Genomic DNA, 17,052 nt, shown 5'->3' with positions numbered 1-17,052 from the left:
TTTATAAATTATGTAATATATAATCGTGATGAAAATGATATGTAAATGCATGTATCCATTTGTAGTTTATACGTATAAAATTGAAGAAGTTAATTACGTTTAACACTCAAAGTTAATGATCCAAGATTCTTGTAATTTAAACGTTTTGTTTCTTGTAATGTTTTTATTCAAACGATATGTTATACATTGCACGCAAACGAGAGGTCTTTATGTATATAGATTACATAAGATTCCTTTGAGTCCATTTTAATATGTTATAACATAATGTAATCTTCATATAAACACAGTTTATTATTTGTTATCTTTTACGTGCAATTATGTGAAAGACATTTATGTTGTTTCTATATGTAAAATACTCAGTAGTATTGTGTGATAAATAAATAAAAATTAAAAACAATAAGAAAAAATCCAAGCAAAAGGAAATACGCGTGCTGAAAATCGTACACTAACATTTAAAAAAAAAATCTCTTTATCTTACATTATTATAAAATTTATTATACAAAATGAATGTTAACTACATTCTTTTGAAAAAATCAAACGTTTTGATTAGTCTTTTAATTTTCCTCAATGAAAATTAAAATGCTCGCAATATAATATTTCAAAATTAAAATAAGATGTATTTTATCTCTCCAAGGTGGATATAAGTAAAAAGACTTTCCAACCCAATATGTTCGATATAAACAAAATTCTAGTACTATCTAGTGTAGGAATAAAACAGATTTTTTAAATTTTTACTCAATTACAAACACCAAAGGCAACTTCTCTATATTTACATTACTAAATGTTATCTTCGAACATTACATTTACATCTAACATCATTAAATATATAATTACAATATTGTTTCCGCAAACTCATTTTTATTAAAAAAATAGAGATTGCGTAGTACATACAAACTTTTGACTAGTACTATACATACATACACCCGCGTATTTTTTATATACGCACATTTTTTTACGAAAACATACAACAGACATTTCCACTTTACCTTTTCACTTTTAGATAGACAAAACTTTCACATATTACTGACTTAACTATTATATTGTTCTTACATTATATCGTGACTCGTAAAATTTAGAAAACTCATCACTCAGAAAATTCTCCAAATTATAAGTATAATTTTATGAGTTCATCACTAACAGCTGATGGTGTTAGTATTCCCAAGTCCGTAAACAACAGACTGATGTAGTGAGGTGGAGTATAATCTACCAAGGGATGCTCCTTTTTCAAATTCTTGCTTAAAAGTACACTGTATGTATACTACAACAAACAGTAATAATGCATTTTATGGATATGTAGGAAAGATTTCTAGATTGTTCTTATACAAAAGTTATAACTGGTTTGATATCAGTGTATAAAAATATAATTTACCTTAAATTCATTAGGTAAATCTACTTGATTCAAAGGATAGATTCTGGAAAATTTAAAGCTTTCTGTCAATACATAAAATGGTTTCTTCACCTCTTTAGCGCATATAGCCATAGTATATGTGCCTATCTGTAAAAGAAAATTGAAAGAAATACATACATAAATGACAAAAATTATATTGCCATCGAATGATCATATACCTTATTAATCACACCACCGCTTTCCGCAACGCCTTCTGCTCCAACCATCACCATATCTACATGTTCCATTACGTATCCCACTGCAGAATCTAGTATCACTGTACATGATATTCCCAACTTTGTTAAACTCTGGCACATCTCTTCTCTGTTGAAAGGAAAAAGATAAAATTAAAAAAAAGAAAAAGGAAAAGCTAAAAAAACAAATTAATGTTTATAATAACAGAAATAACACAAGACATGTATTTTATTATTTAAGAACTTCATACATACCCATTATTATCAGGTGATGTTGATGTGACATATACTTCAAATATTTTATTACTTGCCGCAGCTTCCTTCATTGCTTGCAGCACTACTCTTGATTTTGAATGCGTGAGTATAGTCTGATAAAATAAGACAGTAAAAGTCAGAAAATAATGGAAATATTTCAAATAATTAGGGTTGCCATAAATTTTTGTTGATAGAGCAATTTAACATAATAGTGTAAATTATTAATGTTGCTAACACTGAATTTAATTAATGTCAGTTAGTAGTATTTTTTATCTTTTTCTTTTATGTAATGTATGAACATAATTTTTTTCTTCTTTTTCTCTTTCTTGCTGATGTTTTTAGAATATAAGGAACATAAATCAATGAATACAGATTATTTTTTATTAAAACTACATCCTATTTATTAAAATCTCAACCTGCTATTATAGACGCGTTACCATATTTGAAAAAAATCACAAAAATATGAAGTTAATTTTATTTTACTCTCACTTGTTTATAAGTGACACAGAAAACTTTCTTATATAAAACAACAAAAGAACAGACAATCTTAAAATTTCGATGTTCTTAAGTAAAATATTAAATCTCTACTAAAGTTTATATTAGTGTTTTTTAACATAAAAACTAAAATTTCAAATCCTTAAAGAAAACGTAAGTACTGCAAATTTTTGCAAAAAAAATTGACTCTTAATGGAATGTTGATAATGTCAGTAACATTATTTCTTTATTAAGAACATTTAGTTCATTAGTTTTCTAAGTCAAACGTTTTACTTTCTTAACAGTCACTTTATTTTTCTAAATAATTTTACAAAAACCCTGACTTTTTCATGAACTTCCCTGACAATTTTTTAATTCCCTTGACTTTTCCCTGATTTCCCTAACTTGTGGCAGCTTTGAATTAATTTATGACTTTCCTTACCGAGCCATCAGTAATAAAGTGTGCTGCAACCTTAGCTACTTTTCCTCGAGCTGCAACTAATTTTTCATAAAATACTTTTCCTCTTTCCAGCATAATTCCTTTACATTCTGCGATAGACTAATAAAAAAATAAGCACATTAACAAGTTTCAACATTTTAAAACTAAACTTTAAGGAGTTTCATTATTTTAAGGAATTTATTCTTAAAGAGTATAAAGCAAAATTTAAACGTTAGTATTCTTACGGGTGTATCCAATGTCGCTAACGTGATAAAACGGAGAAACAATTCACTTCCTGAGGCAATTGCGGTGACCGGAGTTTCTGTGGCGCGCATAGCGTCAATTGCATGCTGTAAGCAGATCCGAAGCTCCTGAACTGTCTCTGCTACAAAAGCAAGAAGAGCACATAAGAGATAATTCTGTATATGCCTTAATGACCAACTGTCTCAAATTAGGAGGGATAGTCTCAAATTTCAACTTTTCATCCAAATTTACAACGCGTTCCAAATTTTGTCCAAAATTATGGATTATGAATTGCCCCTCTTTTAAGTGTAAAAATAATTTGCTCCAATTTTTTATGTGTTTGACGCGATCATTTTTGTGCTGCTCCGTGAGAAGAAATTGTATCCTAGCTCAGTTTCCAAGTACCCTTGACAATACTTACATTTAGAATGTTTCAATACTTTCAATAAGGTGCGAATGGCAGCCATTCCAGCAGAAACGTCTTTCTCATTTTTTATAATACTGTTGAAATATTGGCATATTTCTGTGAAAGTTTGTCAAACGATTATTTTTAGATTCTTATTTGACAAGACTGTATACTTAATACCCTCTATTACAATCTTGGTGAAAATTTTTCGGCAATTATTTGTTTTAGTTGCTTTCTTTAGTGAAAAAATTTAGCCGATATTATTCCATGTTTTGAAACTTGCCGAAATTGCTGAAAATTTGCTGATATTTCACCAAAAGCGAATTTTTCAGCTAATATACTAAAAAATCGCTAAAATTAAATTGAAATTTCTCTGAAATTTTGTTGAGAAGGAATTTTTCAGTTAAAAATCGTTGAAATTAAAATTTTTCTGAAATGTTGAAATTTTGCTGAAGTGTTTCAAAACAAAATAGATAATAGAATCGACGTCGAATTGACATCAAATTCTTGGCTTTACAAGCACAAATTAATTGTTTTAAAAATTAACACAATTTTAATGCTTTGAAAACATGAAATAACTGCCTTAAAAATACAAAAGCACTACTTTGAAAATCACTGCTTTAAAACCACAAAAGCACTGCTTTATAAACAATTCATTACTTAAAAAAAACAAATTCACTGTTTTAAAAACACAAAAAAACACTGCTTTAAAAATACAAATTTACTGGTATAAAAACAAAAATTCTTTGCATTAGGTACCAATGAATTTGTGTCTTTAAAGCAATAATTCTTGTTTTTAAAACAGTGGATTTATGTTTTTAAAGCAGTGCTTTATGCTTTTGTATTTTTAAAACAATGTTTTTGTGTTTTTAAAACAGTGATTTTTGTAGATTACTAATCAATGCACTAGCAAGTGCTCAAGGATGCGCCGCTTTGCATAGTTGAGTCGAATCGAATTGAGTTTGCTGAATGCGACCATTTCGTTTTAATATAAATGGTCCAGGTCCTCGATGACAAGGTAAACTTGGCTAAACTTGCTAGGCACAGTCGAAACCGGCAACGCTTTCCAAAAATGATAATGCAACACTCGAGACAATTAAGGCAAATCAGCGACTATTTAGTCGGCTGACAGATATCTTAACCTCTAAAATCTCGAACTTTAACGCTTGATATCTCGGTTCCCGAGGCCAACGGCCGTATTTTTTTCGTCAGTTTCTTTCATTTTGAGTGAAAACGCGTTGAATGAGTGTATTTTCATTAAGATTCTAGGTGCGGGGGGAGGGATATTCTAAATAATTACCGAACTTTTTTCACCAGGGGATGTAAGAAGATATAAAAGTACAACGCTGATTTCATGTACCTTCTTTGTCCATTGTGATCTGTTATTTTTGGATAAATGATCGAAACGATAATTAATGAAACAGATGCAGGTTCACTTTACAATACGTTATATACACAAAAATGTTGCATACAATACCACGTGCTGTCAACTGCTATCAACATCGAAATTCGAAACACCTGACTGACACTAGGAACATAAAGTACGTTCTGAATTAAGCCCTGCGTCCACATAGAAATCGAGCCAAGATCTCGGATAAGGGCTGAGCACCAAGAATTGTCATGGATTGTCGTAACTGTTTTCAACACAGTCGTAAGTAAACGCACAAAGATTTGTCGTAACTGACAGAATCGTAAGTCAACACAAGGATCGGTATAACATAACATGATTTGCAATCAACAGAACCTAAACGTAGTCGTCGAGGATAAGATACTCTCGATCTATCTGTCAAACAGATCAGTGTGAAACTTGTTGCTTGAAAGTCGATCACAATGGAACGGTACGATATCTTGATCCAGGAGATTGAAGGCATCGACGATTATCTGGGCCCAACATTCCGGTAAGTAAAATTAATGGCTCAGACATAATAGAGATCCCAGATCAAAGTACGCGCTCTATCGAAATTTACCCCCTTCACGCAGATGCAATAATGAGCTCGCATATGCGCACTCGAGGGGGTGGTATCCCTTTAAAGAGGGATGACACTATAGACGTGTTCACCGTGTATAACTCGTACCCTCGTACGGATTTTTCGAGGAAATCTGCAGTCGCATTGTTATTGAAAATGTCAATTAATTTGTCACAAAATCTGTCATCGATGGTGCCGAAGCACGAATATCTACTTTATGAAATAGAATCGACTGACACTAATAGCATAGGTCTCGTTTTCAGGTATTATCAGGATAGCAAGTAGTGGACAATATAATTTAGAAAGGAGTGACAGAAATGAAAAATGGATTCAATTATTAAGATAAAACAATAATAAATATGTATAAGAACTGTAAGCTAAAGCTAGATGCTATTGCTAATTATTAAGTTGGTGTTTCGTTTGATCTGAATTTTAAATTAATAATTAGCATTAACATCTAGCTTTTTGGCTTATATATATTTATTATTATTATTTAGAAATCCATATGATTAATATATAGCAAATTCAGTCATTTGTATTGCATTAGAACGGATTAAACTGAGCCGAAAAGTTCTTTACCATTTTGCAACTTTGCAATAATTAACATATTAATTAATAAAAATTATCACATATTGGTTTTTAATAATTTTTCACCCAAGTACTATCAACTTGACAGAAAAACAGCAAGTGAAAAAAATTGTTTCTTCTTATAGTTTGAAAAATTTTTTCAGAATTTTTTGTATAGTACCGTACTTTCTCATGTAGGTATTACTAATATTAAAATTTTATTAATAAGAAAATACAGTACTAAAAAGATGATATAAAATTCTGAAAAAATTCTTAGAGTTCTATGAGAAAAAAATAAATAAGTTTTGTCTTGCTGTTTTTCTGCAAAGTTTATAGTACTTGAATAAAAAATTATTGAAGACCAATATTCCACGATTTTTAAAAATTGATATCTTGATAATTATTGTAAATATTGCAAAATGGTAGATGAGACTATTTGATTCAGTCTAGTTTGCTCTAACAGCACACGAAATATTTAGCGATTATTCTGCAACACCCTGTATATTTATGATTAAAAAAATGATGAGAATTATCAATTCATGTTATAGGGCGATTTACGATGGCCACGAGCATCAGAAATTTATGGAGAAGCTTGACAACCGTATTAAGGCTCACGATAAGGACATCGAGAGGATGTGCAATCATCATTATCAGGGATTTATCGATTCTGTTCGGGAGCTCTTACAAGTTCGGTCACAGGCGCAACAATTAAATGTTAGTTTTAGGTATAAAAATAATTATAAGGCTCTGTAGTATAAAATAACATAAAAATAATAAGGGCCAAGAGCCAACTCTTGGCTCTTATTACTTTTATGTTGTTTTAAAAATAATTAGCGATAATATAAAGTTTAATTATAGCATAACAATGTTTTAGAAGAATTACCAAAAGTTTTCAGTCATTGAATAATTTTATTGTATACTCAAGCAGAAAATAATCTTTATAAATAAAGATTTAATATATAGATACTCAATATATTCTAGCATTTAAAATACCGTTTTCTTAAGTTGATTATAACAAGAATTCTATTAAACATATTCTTATATAAATTATAAAACAAAATTGACAAAAATTATTGTAAAATTATATGCTGGCTTGAAACTTTTGGCAGCCATTGTATATGTAAATTATTCTTTAATTCAATTTTGTCATATAGACAGAGATATTGGAGCTTGATAAATGTATCACTGCTACGTGTACCAAAGTGATTGAGAAAGGCGAAGAACTTGTAAAAGCTCGTAAAATTGAGAGCAACATGGCTGCTGCTGTAGACAGTCTCACTATGTGCCTTCCTGTCTTGGCTGCATATGCAAAGTTGCAAAAACAATTAAAAGATAAACGTTACTATCCAGCCTTGAAAACGCTGGAGCAATTGGAGCATCATGATCTACCGAAAGTTACGAATTATAGGTTTTCTTCTCAAATTACTCAACAAATTCCACAGTAAGTTTGATTGAAAAAATCTCTCGAGAATCTTATTGTATTATATATATATATATATAATAGTGTAAAAATATTATGGAACTATTTTTTTTGTTCTAGATTGCGTGAGAATATAAAAGATGCATCTATGTCTGATTTAACAGATTTTCTGGAAAGTGTTAGAAAGCATTCACCAATGATCGGAGAAGTTGCAATGAGACATGTTGGTATTTTCTTTTATTTTTTATTTAATATCTATAATTATCTGGTATATAATCTAAGTAAACTGTCTATGTATAATTTGTCAACCTTAGCAATTTTTGGTATCAGACAGCTCAACAGTTAGCGATTGAGGCAGAAATTATAGGAAGAAAAAAAAAGAGAACTTACGGAAATCAGTCAAATGAGACCGAGGAGGAACTGAGTGCTCAAGATTTAATGGATTTCAGTCCTGTATATCGATGTATGCATATCTATACTGTGCTCAGGGAAGGAGAAACTTTTAAACAATATTATAGGCAACAAAGAAAAGAGCAAGCTAGGCTAGTTTTGAAGCCACCTAATATGGTATTCTATACTGAATTCTATACTGAATATTTTTCGTATTTGTGTGTTCCAATAATGAAATATTTTTTAAATTTTAGCACGAGAGTATAGTCGAATATCAGACTTATTTACACGGTATCATTGGTTTCTTTGTGGTAGAGGATCATATATTGAATACAGCTAACGAATTAGCTACTCGCTCATATTTGGACAAGCTTTGGACCAAGGCTTTGTCTACCATAGTGGAAACTTTGCACACGCATTCGGTAAATTATTACATACTGTTATGTATAATATATTATAATTATATTATAATTATAATTAATATAAGAGAATTATATTTTTTAGGCATGTTGCACAGACGCGACACTTATATTAAAAATAAAAAATCTTATTATGTTATTCAATACTACTTTAAGGGTAGGTAGCAAAGTGTATTTACTTTTTATTGTTCATACATTTTTATTGTTCATATGCATGTATAATTTAAATATATTTTTTTCTATTCTTTATAAACAGGACTACGGCTATTCCGTAGAGCAATTGTGGGATTTGTTAAAAGATATTCGAGTACATTATAATGAAGTGTTGATGAAACATTGGGTTCCAGTGTTCAGGGATATTTTGGACGAAGATAGTTTCTTGCCAATTCAGGTAATTATCATACTTATAAAATATTTAACTCCTATAACTAGAGACTGCTGAATTATTTGTCATTTACTCGATCATCATATTCCAGGTTACAACGCAAGCAGAATATGACGAAGTTTTGAATCTATTTCCTTATCATGACGATGAATTGCAAAAGGCCGAGTTTCCGAAAAAATTTCCATTTTCTGATATGGTACCCAAGGTGTACCAGCAAGTGAAAGAATTCATCTATGCTTGCTTAAAGTTTTCAGAGAATTTGAACTTCACGCAAACGGAAATTGATGAAATGATATGCAAGTCAACAAATTTGTTTTTAACAACAACTTTCAGTGGATGCTTATCATCGTTGTTTCGCAAACCATCCTTAGCACTTTTACAAGTAGTACAAATTATTATAAATACGGGATATCTCGAGAAATCTACAAAGTATTTAGAAGAATTTGTAACTAATATTACTGGGTAAATATCTAATACATATATATATTTTTTTTCTTTGTAAGCCACTAAGCATATATAACTTTTTTAGCACACCGCATCAAGGTCAATTAAGTAGTATGGATGTGGAATCTGCTATGTTTCGAGTTGCGCGTGAGGATGCTGAAAAACAAATTTGCGATAAACTTAAAAATAAACTGGATGAATTTTTAGAATTAGAGAATTACGATTGGAACTTGACGGAACCTCAAGGACATGCCTCAGGATTCATTACGGATCTTATTGCGTTTTTACAGAGCACTTTCACATGTTTCACCAATTTACCAGTAAATATTGCGACATAATATACGCGGTTATGTATATATGGTTTTTGAAATATAATAAACGTTAATTAACATTTCAGGATAAAGTAGCCCAAGTAGCATGCAAATCTGCGTGTTCTCACATTGCTAAATCCATATTAGGTATATTAATTAGTGAAGATGTGAAACAGATATCTATGGGTGCATTGCAGCAAGTCAATTTGGATACAATACAGTGCGAACGTAAATTTTATATTTTTCTTTATATAATGTTTCATTGCAATATATATGTTCGAATATAAAAATTCAATAATGATACAAAAGAAAGGCTACGAGCCTAATAAATTCGTTTAATTTAACAAAAATAAATATAAATATTATATTAAATTCATTTAATTTAACAAAACATAGAACAAACGTTTCGATTCCGACCGGGTCATTTTCAATGTTTAAAGTATAACAGTTATGAGATACATAGTGTATTCGATTCGTAGTATTTTTGTGTCCTTGAAAACCGACTTTTTCCATACTCTCTTCAATAATATTCCCTACTTTAGTTGATCCTACCTACCTCTTTCCTTCACCTTACAAATTCCCTTCTCATTTTAAAAAATCTCTTGATACGAAACGCACACTAAATTTTCTCCATCGCATATTTGCTCTAATAATTATATACCAATCTGGATTTAATTAAAAATTGCTAAGGTATATATCCATTTTGTTTTACTTCAACATAAATTGATTTATAATAGAATATCTATTTATATAATATATATTCAATGTAATCTAAGTGTCACTGAATTATAATGTAATTTTTATTATTTGACGGAATTCATATCTTCAGTTTGAACATTTACCAAGATTTCAAATATTACTGCGATAACAAACAAAAATATTATATTAAATTATAATTTTTCAAGTAAGAATTTTATATTCATCATAAAGACAACAAAATCTATGTTACAACTAGTCAGTCAAAGACACAAAAATACAGAGAATCAAACACACTAATTTGTATCTCACAACCGTGACATTTTAAATATTGAAAATGACCCCATTGGAGTAAAAACGTTTGTTGTGTTTTGTTAAATTAAACGAATTTATTAGGCTCTCGTACCCCATCTTCTGTATCATTACTTATTTTTATTGAGTCTTGTTACTTATATAATATTTATAAAAATTCAAATTATTATAATTTCCAGAATTTGCTGCTTCTGAACCAGTCGTCGGTTTACCAGAAGGAACTTTGTTGCAGTACTTTTCGGAATTGCGACAGTTACTAGATTTATTTATGAGTTGGGATTGGCCTACTTATTTTCACGACTATGGTCATGATTCTAGTAAATATGATTTAGTAACTCCCAATATGGCTGTGCTTCTGCTGGAAAAGTATGTACTAAATATATATTATTTGTATCTTTGTTTTTTATGTATTAATGTGTATCATTGTATTAACATATTAATACATATGTTTCAGATTGAAAGAATCTGATAAGAAAACGGTATTCTCTGTGTTAAAAAAAAGCGAAAGAGACAAAAAGAAATTGCTTGAAACTGTATTAAAACAATTACGTCAATTAGCACAGACTACTCAGCAACAATAGAAGTTGAAATCAATCATATGTTTACAGGAATCCCAGAATATTTGATATATATTTGAATATAATGCTCGTGTGCAAATACAGCGAATTAAACTGATTGTGAGTCAAAAAGAGTCTTCTATTATCTTTCAAAATTTTTGCAGTAGTTAACGGGATATTAATTTCTAAAAATCGCCTAATGAGCGCGTATCGGTGATCGACCAAATACCAATCACGCTCATCGATCGTAGTTAGACACAGGAGTTTACTACAAGCGGCAGTAGTCTTAACATACGATAGCAAAAGAAAATAACTGTTCATGCGTTTATATCTTGCTGTGCGCTTGAATTTACTATTACAGAATGCTAAAGGATTTTTCGATTCAGTTTAGCCCAAAAGTGCTGTCTATCTATATACACGAGCATGACTCTGTCTCAGATATTTTGGAACATCTTGCGTATGTGTGTGTGTATATATATTATAATATATATGATGTGTATATATATTTTAATATATATATACACACATACATATGTACGTATATATATCGGAAATGTGTAAATATACATTAATTTTTATATATTATCGCAAAAACGTGACTCTTAACAATAATTTATTATAAAATAAATTTGCTTTTCATACGTACAAGCCGCTTAATAACACTTTATATATTTTTATAATTTTTTTATTGATTTCAAATTATTTTCAACGTGTATAATTATTTATATAAATATGCAGGGATCATGTGAGAAGAAATAATTGAAATGATATTTGTATATATTCTCATATACTTATTTTAATTTCTTTCTATATTGGCATTATTATATTACATGTAAATGGGTCACATATCGTACAATTATTGTACAGTGTGTGTGAATTAAGTATGATATATAAAGTTCCAATTGCTACACTTCATATACAGTGTAATTATTCTTGGAATTATACAAAAAGTTTAATATAATTGTTCATTCGGTAATCACGAGAAATTTGACATTGCGATTTAACAACGCCAAAATTTTTCGTACCAAAATGTAAAGTAAATATATATAGGTTGATATAGAAATATAAGAGTTATATTATTGAGAATATTAAAATAGAGATTAAATACAAATCAACAATAATTCCAGTAAAGTAATACCAATAGAGCACAACGCCTGGCTTATGACGAATCCATGCAATAGTAGAAGTAAAACAAATATTAATAATACACATAATTATGTATTGCATGTGGCACAATTTAGGTATGTGATGCAAATTATAATCATTTGAGACTATTCATCGATATTGTCAGGATCCACATCATCAGGTAGCATGGAATATTTGTTGGAAGCTACAAAATTCTTTAAAACAAAAAATTTAATATTAGTACATATATCTATTCATCAATACATTATTCAGTTTTACTCACTGGAGCTTGTTCGTCTTTAGCCTTCGGCATTCTACTGATTTCATCTTTCTCTTTGTCTTTGCGATCCCTGCAAGCAATAAGCAAAATGTAAATAAATGCAAATTTCGTGTAATATGTAAGAAAAAATATCTCTGTATTTTTTTGTAAATACCTTTCTGCACGAGTATCCTTCTCAACAGATTTCTGAGACCCTTTGGACGTCGATAGTCCAGAACGCGGTGCTGGCGATACTTTGGATCCACTTTGTTCTTCTACTTAAAAAATATACATCACATTTGTATTGTCTTTATGCCAAATAGAGAAATTTTATAAATTTGTTTAAAAACGAAACAAATTTACCAGTACGAGTGGGAGTTGGTTGAGAACGTGGCGCGGATCTTTCAACCCGAGCATCTCTGTCTTCTTCCGATCGCCAAGCTGACCGACCCCTATCTTTGTCTTTGTCGTCGCGTCCTTCCTATAAATGAATATTATTTAATCCAAAACATTTTATAGTTATAAATGCATTTCTTATATTCAATATGAATTATATAAGGTATTTACGCCATTACGTCGACCCCAAGTGCCGTCTTTACGTTCTTTAATGTCCCTGGAGAGAAAACAATAAAATTTTTAATAGAGAGAAATATTCTACATTATTTCTTGTATGTGCTTTTTGCTATTTTTTAAGCTAATTCTACAATGTGGCTTTTTTGTTTCCTGTTTCTTGCTGTTTGTCTCTTGACTTTTTGATCAAGAAGGCAAGAAACAAACAACAAGAAACAGGAAACAAAAAGCACATTGTAGAATTAGCCTTACATTTTATCTTTTTGCCTCTGATCCCGTTTTTCGTTTTCTATCGCTTAAGAGAAAAGTTATTATTGTTAATGAACTTCGGAAGAAACAAGAAATATGTGGCAAGAAATGACTGTCAATAAAACAGTTGCAAATAGGGAAGAAAGCAAGAGGTACAAAACAAGAAACAAAGAGCACATTGTAGACTTAATATGTATCATACATACGGTTCTTCTCGGGATCGTGATTCTGCGTAAGATTTAGCGAGACGTTCCTCTATTTCTCGTTCACGGGCAGTGGTATCTACAGGTTTCGCAGCACCAAAAATATTGGCCGCTGGCACGGGTGTGGCAGCTGGTGCTCGTTGAGTTGATTCTGTATTCGCCGTTGGTTTCGATTCTATCGTACTGTCTTTAGCCGCTGACTCTTCCGCGACTACGAGGGGCTCGACGGGTTTCGTGCGAGGTTGTAGATTCAGTTTCGGTCTCTGTCGCGGCTCGGCTGAATAATTAAATAAAAATATCGATAATTAGATTAAAGATATCTTTCGTATATATCTTATCGAATAATTGTACACGTACGTTTCGCGTCTCGATCTTGCCGACGATCACGATCCCAATCGGAATCGCCATAATTACGACGTGGTCCGAAACTGCTGCTTCTGTCTCCCCCATCTCTGTCTCTACTTCTCCCTCTATCGCCAAAACGATTCCAATCCCGGTCTCTGTCTCTATCCTTGCTATCATCTCTGAAGCCACCCCTGTCTTTAAACGAGGATCCTTTATCATTGTTGTCTCTCTCGCGCCATGCACCTGGCTTATTATCATAATCGTGTCCTGTTCAATACAAAAATACGTTTCTCCATTACAATATAACTCTTCGAGAATCTATATTTCTATCGAAATTTCCATTTCTCTCCAGGAAATATCAAATAGATAAAAATTTACATACTTTCTCTGTCATCTCGCCGATCTCTATTGTCAAATCGGTCTCTATCGTACCGACTACGATAGGAATCTCCATCTAGCAAATCTTCCCGCGGTCCGCTCCTCCAGTCGCCGGAAGTACGTTCCGGATCATCATAATTGTCCCTACGGTTGTCTCTACCCATTCTACCGCTTCGACGATCGTCATTACTACTATTGGAGACTTCAATTCTCACCCGTCTCGTCTTAATCGTCTACATGGAAAGATATATTTTTTTCAGCAACGTCGATAAATACTGTTAAATGCTATTCACTTACCGTATTTGTCATAGATAGAGCATCAATTAGACTCTGACGATCCTCGAATTCGACGTAACCGTAGCCTTTAATTTTATTTGCATCTTTTGGCAAACGCATATTTGAAATCTGCATACAGAAGAAAACACGTAATTTACAAATTATTACTAATTTGCGAAAAATTAAAGAAAATTAATTTTTATGTTTGGTTATCAAAATTGTGTATAATTAGTATATATAGCATTTTATACTAATAAACGTACTTGAGGAGCGTTGGACAGCTCAATCATAGAACAGTCAAACAGTAGACTCAAGGACGTATTCTTAAAAATATCGTATACGAAAATATTATAGTATATATTATGTATATTTAAGTTTTCTCTCTATTTTCGTATATGATATTTTCTCGAGAATAAGGCCTGAGACTCAATTCTCAGTCCTGCTATTCTACTTATTTAAAATACAAACATATGTTCCACATTATTTCTTCATTAAAAAAAATAAGCCAATCAACAAGCCAAAAAGTTATACAACATAAAAAATATTTATTGAGACTTCATAATATAAATAAAGATTTGTTTGGGATATTTGACTGTGGAAATCTCCATTTATACTAAAGTGATAAAAAAATGTAATTATCACAAGATAAACATATATATAGGATGTCCAGTAAAGATCGCAATAATCTTTAAAGATAATCTCCTGAGATGATTTTGAGACAAAAATTCTAATATCAAAATGTTAAAGCTGAAATAATTTTTTAATTATAAGCATTCAAAGTTAAAGAATTATATCGCCTAAAGTTAACGCGTTTAAGTATGATTGACATTTATCTATTATGTCTGAATGTGCGAAGGAGATATAATTTGCTGACTTTAAATGCTTATAATTCAAAACTATTAAAGTGTCAACATTTTAATATTAGGATTTTTGTTCAAAAATGATGTTAGAAATCCATTCCTTAAATGCTGTTACAGTCCTTACAGAACTATACGCATCTATAGAGTATCCTGTAACTCTTAATTAATATTTCTGGGAGTCACAAAGAGGATGTAACATATATATGTACGTGCGCGTGCATGCCTGTGTGTGTGCATGTGTAAATAGAATAAAATTAAGATAGTATTACTGTAATACATATTAAATTCTTTAAAATTTGATATTTATGACTATGAAAATGCATTAAATATAGATAGATAAAAAAGGTACTTGTAAAAGTAACAAACCTTCATATCTGCGAAAAAATCTGCCAGATCAGCTTCATCTACATCATATGGCAGATTGCTTATGTAAGCTACATAAGGAGGATTTGTAGGGATATTCTCCTCATCAATCCCTGGTCCTCGTGCAGCCCTTGGAGCAGTCGGCAATATAACCGGATCTTTGCTGCTCCTTGATGAAAATCCTTCTACAAAATAATTGATATCATAAAAAATTGATATCTTAAAAAAACAAAGATAAAGTTTTTATATCGTGTATATTAAAATAATTGTTTTATCACAGTTATAGCATAAATTATAGCATCATTAAGTTCTACTCTTATTACAACACACACACACACACACCCACACCCACACACACACAAACACACACACACACACACACACAATAAAATAATTATTTATATATTCTGGATGCATACAAAAATAACAATCACATAAATACCAATGTATAAACATAGATACACTTAATAATCAGCACAAAAATCTAATATTTCTTTCTAAGGATAACAATTGTTTATCAATTTGGAATTGGGACAAAAGCAATTCCGACGACTTACCATGATCGTCCTCCACATCATCAGCCCAATTAGACGATTTCAGCGGTATATTAGGAGTCGGCCCATTTCCGTCGGCCAGGAACGACCACAAATCTACTGTTACCCCCTTCTTCTTCTTGTTCTTTTTGCCTGGAAAACGTATTCGGACATTTATCATTAGAGGAACATATCGTATCGTCGCAGCCCGTGTCGAAATGCGCGTAGCAGCTCGTGGAGCTCATGCAATATCGAAAGCATGGTGACCACGTCGCGTGGAGTTTGGTTAGGTGCAAACGTGTGGGGCGTGATGACGGCGCGGACATTATTCAAGGATTATATTAGCGTCAACAAAAATAATTCTCCATCGATACTCAACGTTATGACGATCAAAAACGTACCTGAGGACATAATAACAGTTCAGAAATCCACGGGATTACGTGCCAGGCCGTATCTACGTGCACAGCACAACCACCCTCGCACTTACACGTACTCACAGAAAATGCAGAATCCGTGAATGTTCAATGTGGTGAATTGTGAAACTTGATGCATGAGCTAGACTGCTAGAGTCCCTAGAAGAGAGTTTTTGGACAATGATGAATCCTAGTTTTTATTGGCCAGAAAAGAATATGACGCGACCAATCATTGCAGTCAAAATCTCATGCAAGCGCAGCATAATTTAAATGTAAGGGCGGGTTCACACCTTGACCGAAAAGCGGAAGAGCAGTAGCTAATCAGTTATCAGTTCATTTCAATGGTTGCGTTCAACAGAAAAAGTAGCTTTGCAACTGTTGTAAAATTCTTCAATATGATTGGTCTTGCCCCTATTTCCTCATTTGATCTAAATGTATAAGCCAATCATATTCAAGAATTTTACAACAATTGCAAAACTGCTCTTGAATATTGTGCTGCATGGGAATATTCGAACTAAACGTTTGTCAGCACTGCTAGTCTAGTAGTTGAGAGTCGAGTTACAATGCGTTTCGGAAAACCATTAAGGCGAGACTCTGATTTTGCCGGGTTTT

General features: G+C 31.5%; 3 protein-coding genes across 4 annotated transcripts; 1 reads left to right on the top strand and 2 right to left on the bottom strand.

Moving 5' to 3' along the window:
- Nucleotides 1-1,029: 1,029 nt before the first annotated feature.
- eIF2Balpha (eukaryotic translation initiation factor 2B subunit alpha) lies at nucleotides 1,030-4,876 on the bottom strand. Its single transcript, XM_018548167.1, has 8 exons — nucleotides 4,759-4,876; nucleotides 3,414-3,515; nucleotides 2,995-3,134; nucleotides 2,753-2,869; nucleotides 1,837-1,949; nucleotides 1,567-1,711; nucleotides 1,370-1,495; nucleotides 1,030-1,258 (listed from the first exon to the last, which is right to left on the bottom strand). The coding sequence occupies exons 1-8, from the start codon at nucleotides 4,769-4,771 to the stop codon at nucleotides 1,106-1,108; spliced, it is 909 nt and encodes a 302-aa protein (XP_018403669.1). The 5' UTR covers nucleotides 4,772-4,876; the 3' UTR covers nucleotides 1,030-1,105.
- Nucleotides 4,877-5,003: 127 nt separating this feature from the next.
- Nucleotides 5,004-11,139, top strand: Sec15 (exocyst complex component Sec15). The gene is made up of 13 exons (XM_018548136.1): nucleotides 5,004-5,296; nucleotides 6,481-6,646; nucleotides 7,087-7,373; nucleotides 7,473-7,575; nucleotides 7,683-7,919; nucleotides 7,997-8,164; nucleotides 8,247-8,318; nucleotides 8,418-8,552; nucleotides 8,638-9,008; nucleotides 9,076-9,310; nucleotides 9,388-9,529; nucleotides 10,489-10,675; nucleotides 10,764-11,139. Exons 1-13 carry the CDS (start codon nucleotides 5,229-5,231, stop codon nucleotides 10,888-10,890), a joined length of 2,298 nt encoding a protein of 765 aa, XP_018403638.1. The 5' UTR covers nucleotides 5,004-5,228; the 3' UTR covers nucleotides 10,891-11,139.
- Nucleotides 11,140-11,882: 743 nt separating this feature from the next.
- eIF4B (eukaryotic translation initiation factor 4B) lies at nucleotides 11,883-16,510 on the bottom strand. 2 transcript variants are annotated; one of them, XM_018548107.1, is made up of 12 exons: nucleotides 16,429-16,510; nucleotides 16,052-16,180; nucleotides 15,498-15,679; nucleotides 14,293-14,400; nucleotides 14,000-14,228; nucleotides 13,630-13,884; nucleotides 13,276-13,549; nucleotides 12,818-12,863; nucleotides 12,614-12,731; nucleotides 12,426-12,528; nucleotides 12,275-12,341; nucleotides 11,883-12,206 (listed from the first exon to the last, which is right to left on the bottom strand). In XM_018548107.1, exons 1-12 carry the CDS (start codon nucleotides 16,436-16,438, stop codon nucleotides 12,138-12,140), a joined length of 1,590 nt encoding a protein of 529 aa, XP_018403609.1. In that variant the 5' UTR covers nucleotides 16,439-16,510; the 3' UTR covers nucleotides 11,883-12,137. The 2 variants fall into 2 exon arrangements, with proteins under 2 accessions (XP_018403609.1, XP_018403610.1); XM_018548108.1 differs by having other exon boundaries at nucleotides 12,426-12,525.
- Nucleotides 16,511-17,052: the final 542 nt, after the last annotated feature.

This window comes from Cyphomyrmex costatus, unplaced genomic scaffold (genome assembly GCF_001594065.2).
Source record: "Cyphomyrmex costatus isolate MS0001 unplaced genomic scaffold, Ccosl1.0 scaffold70, whole genome shotgun sequence".
NCBI lineage: Eukaryota > Metazoa > Arthropoda > Insecta > Hymenoptera > Formicidae > Cyphomyrmex > Cyphomyrmex costatus.
The sequence above is the reverse complement of the archived record's forward strand: the minus strand, read 5'-3'. Positions and strand labels throughout refer to the sequence as shown.

Excerpts from the sequence above, each read along its gene's own strand:
- eIF2Balpha (XM_018548167.1), bottom strand. Across the intron at positions 1,950-2,752 it reads ACTTTATTACTGATGGCTCG|ACTATACTCACGCATTCAAA; the intron begins GTAAGGAAAGTC and ends TTATTTTATCAG. Across the intron at positions 1,496-1,566 it reads GCGGTGGTGTGATTAATAAG|ATAGGCACATATACTATGGC; the intron begins GTATATGATCAT and ends TTTCTTTTACAG.
- Sec15 (XM_018548136.1), top strand. The coding sequence starts at position 5,229 with ATGGAACGGTACGATATCTTGATCCAGGAGATTGAAGGCATCGACGAT. Across the intron at positions 8,165-8,246 it reads AAACTTTGCACACGCATTCG|GCATGTTGCACAGACGCGAC; the intron begins GTAAATTATTAC and ends TATATTTTTTAG. Across the intron at positions 8,319-8,417 it reads TATTCAATACTACTTTAAGG|GACTACGGCTATTCCGTAGA; the intron begins GTAGGTAGCAAA and ends CTTTATAAACAG.
- eIF4B (XM_018548107.1), bottom strand. Across the intron at positions 15,680-16,051 it reads TGATGTGGAGGACGATCATG|AAGGATTTTCATCAAGGAGC; the intron begins GTAAGTCGTCGG and ends ATTATTTTGTAG. Across the intron at positions 12,864-13,275 it reads TCACGATCCCGAGAAGAACC|GGACATTAAAGAACGTAAAG; the intron begins GTATGTATGATA and ends TTTTCTCTCCAG.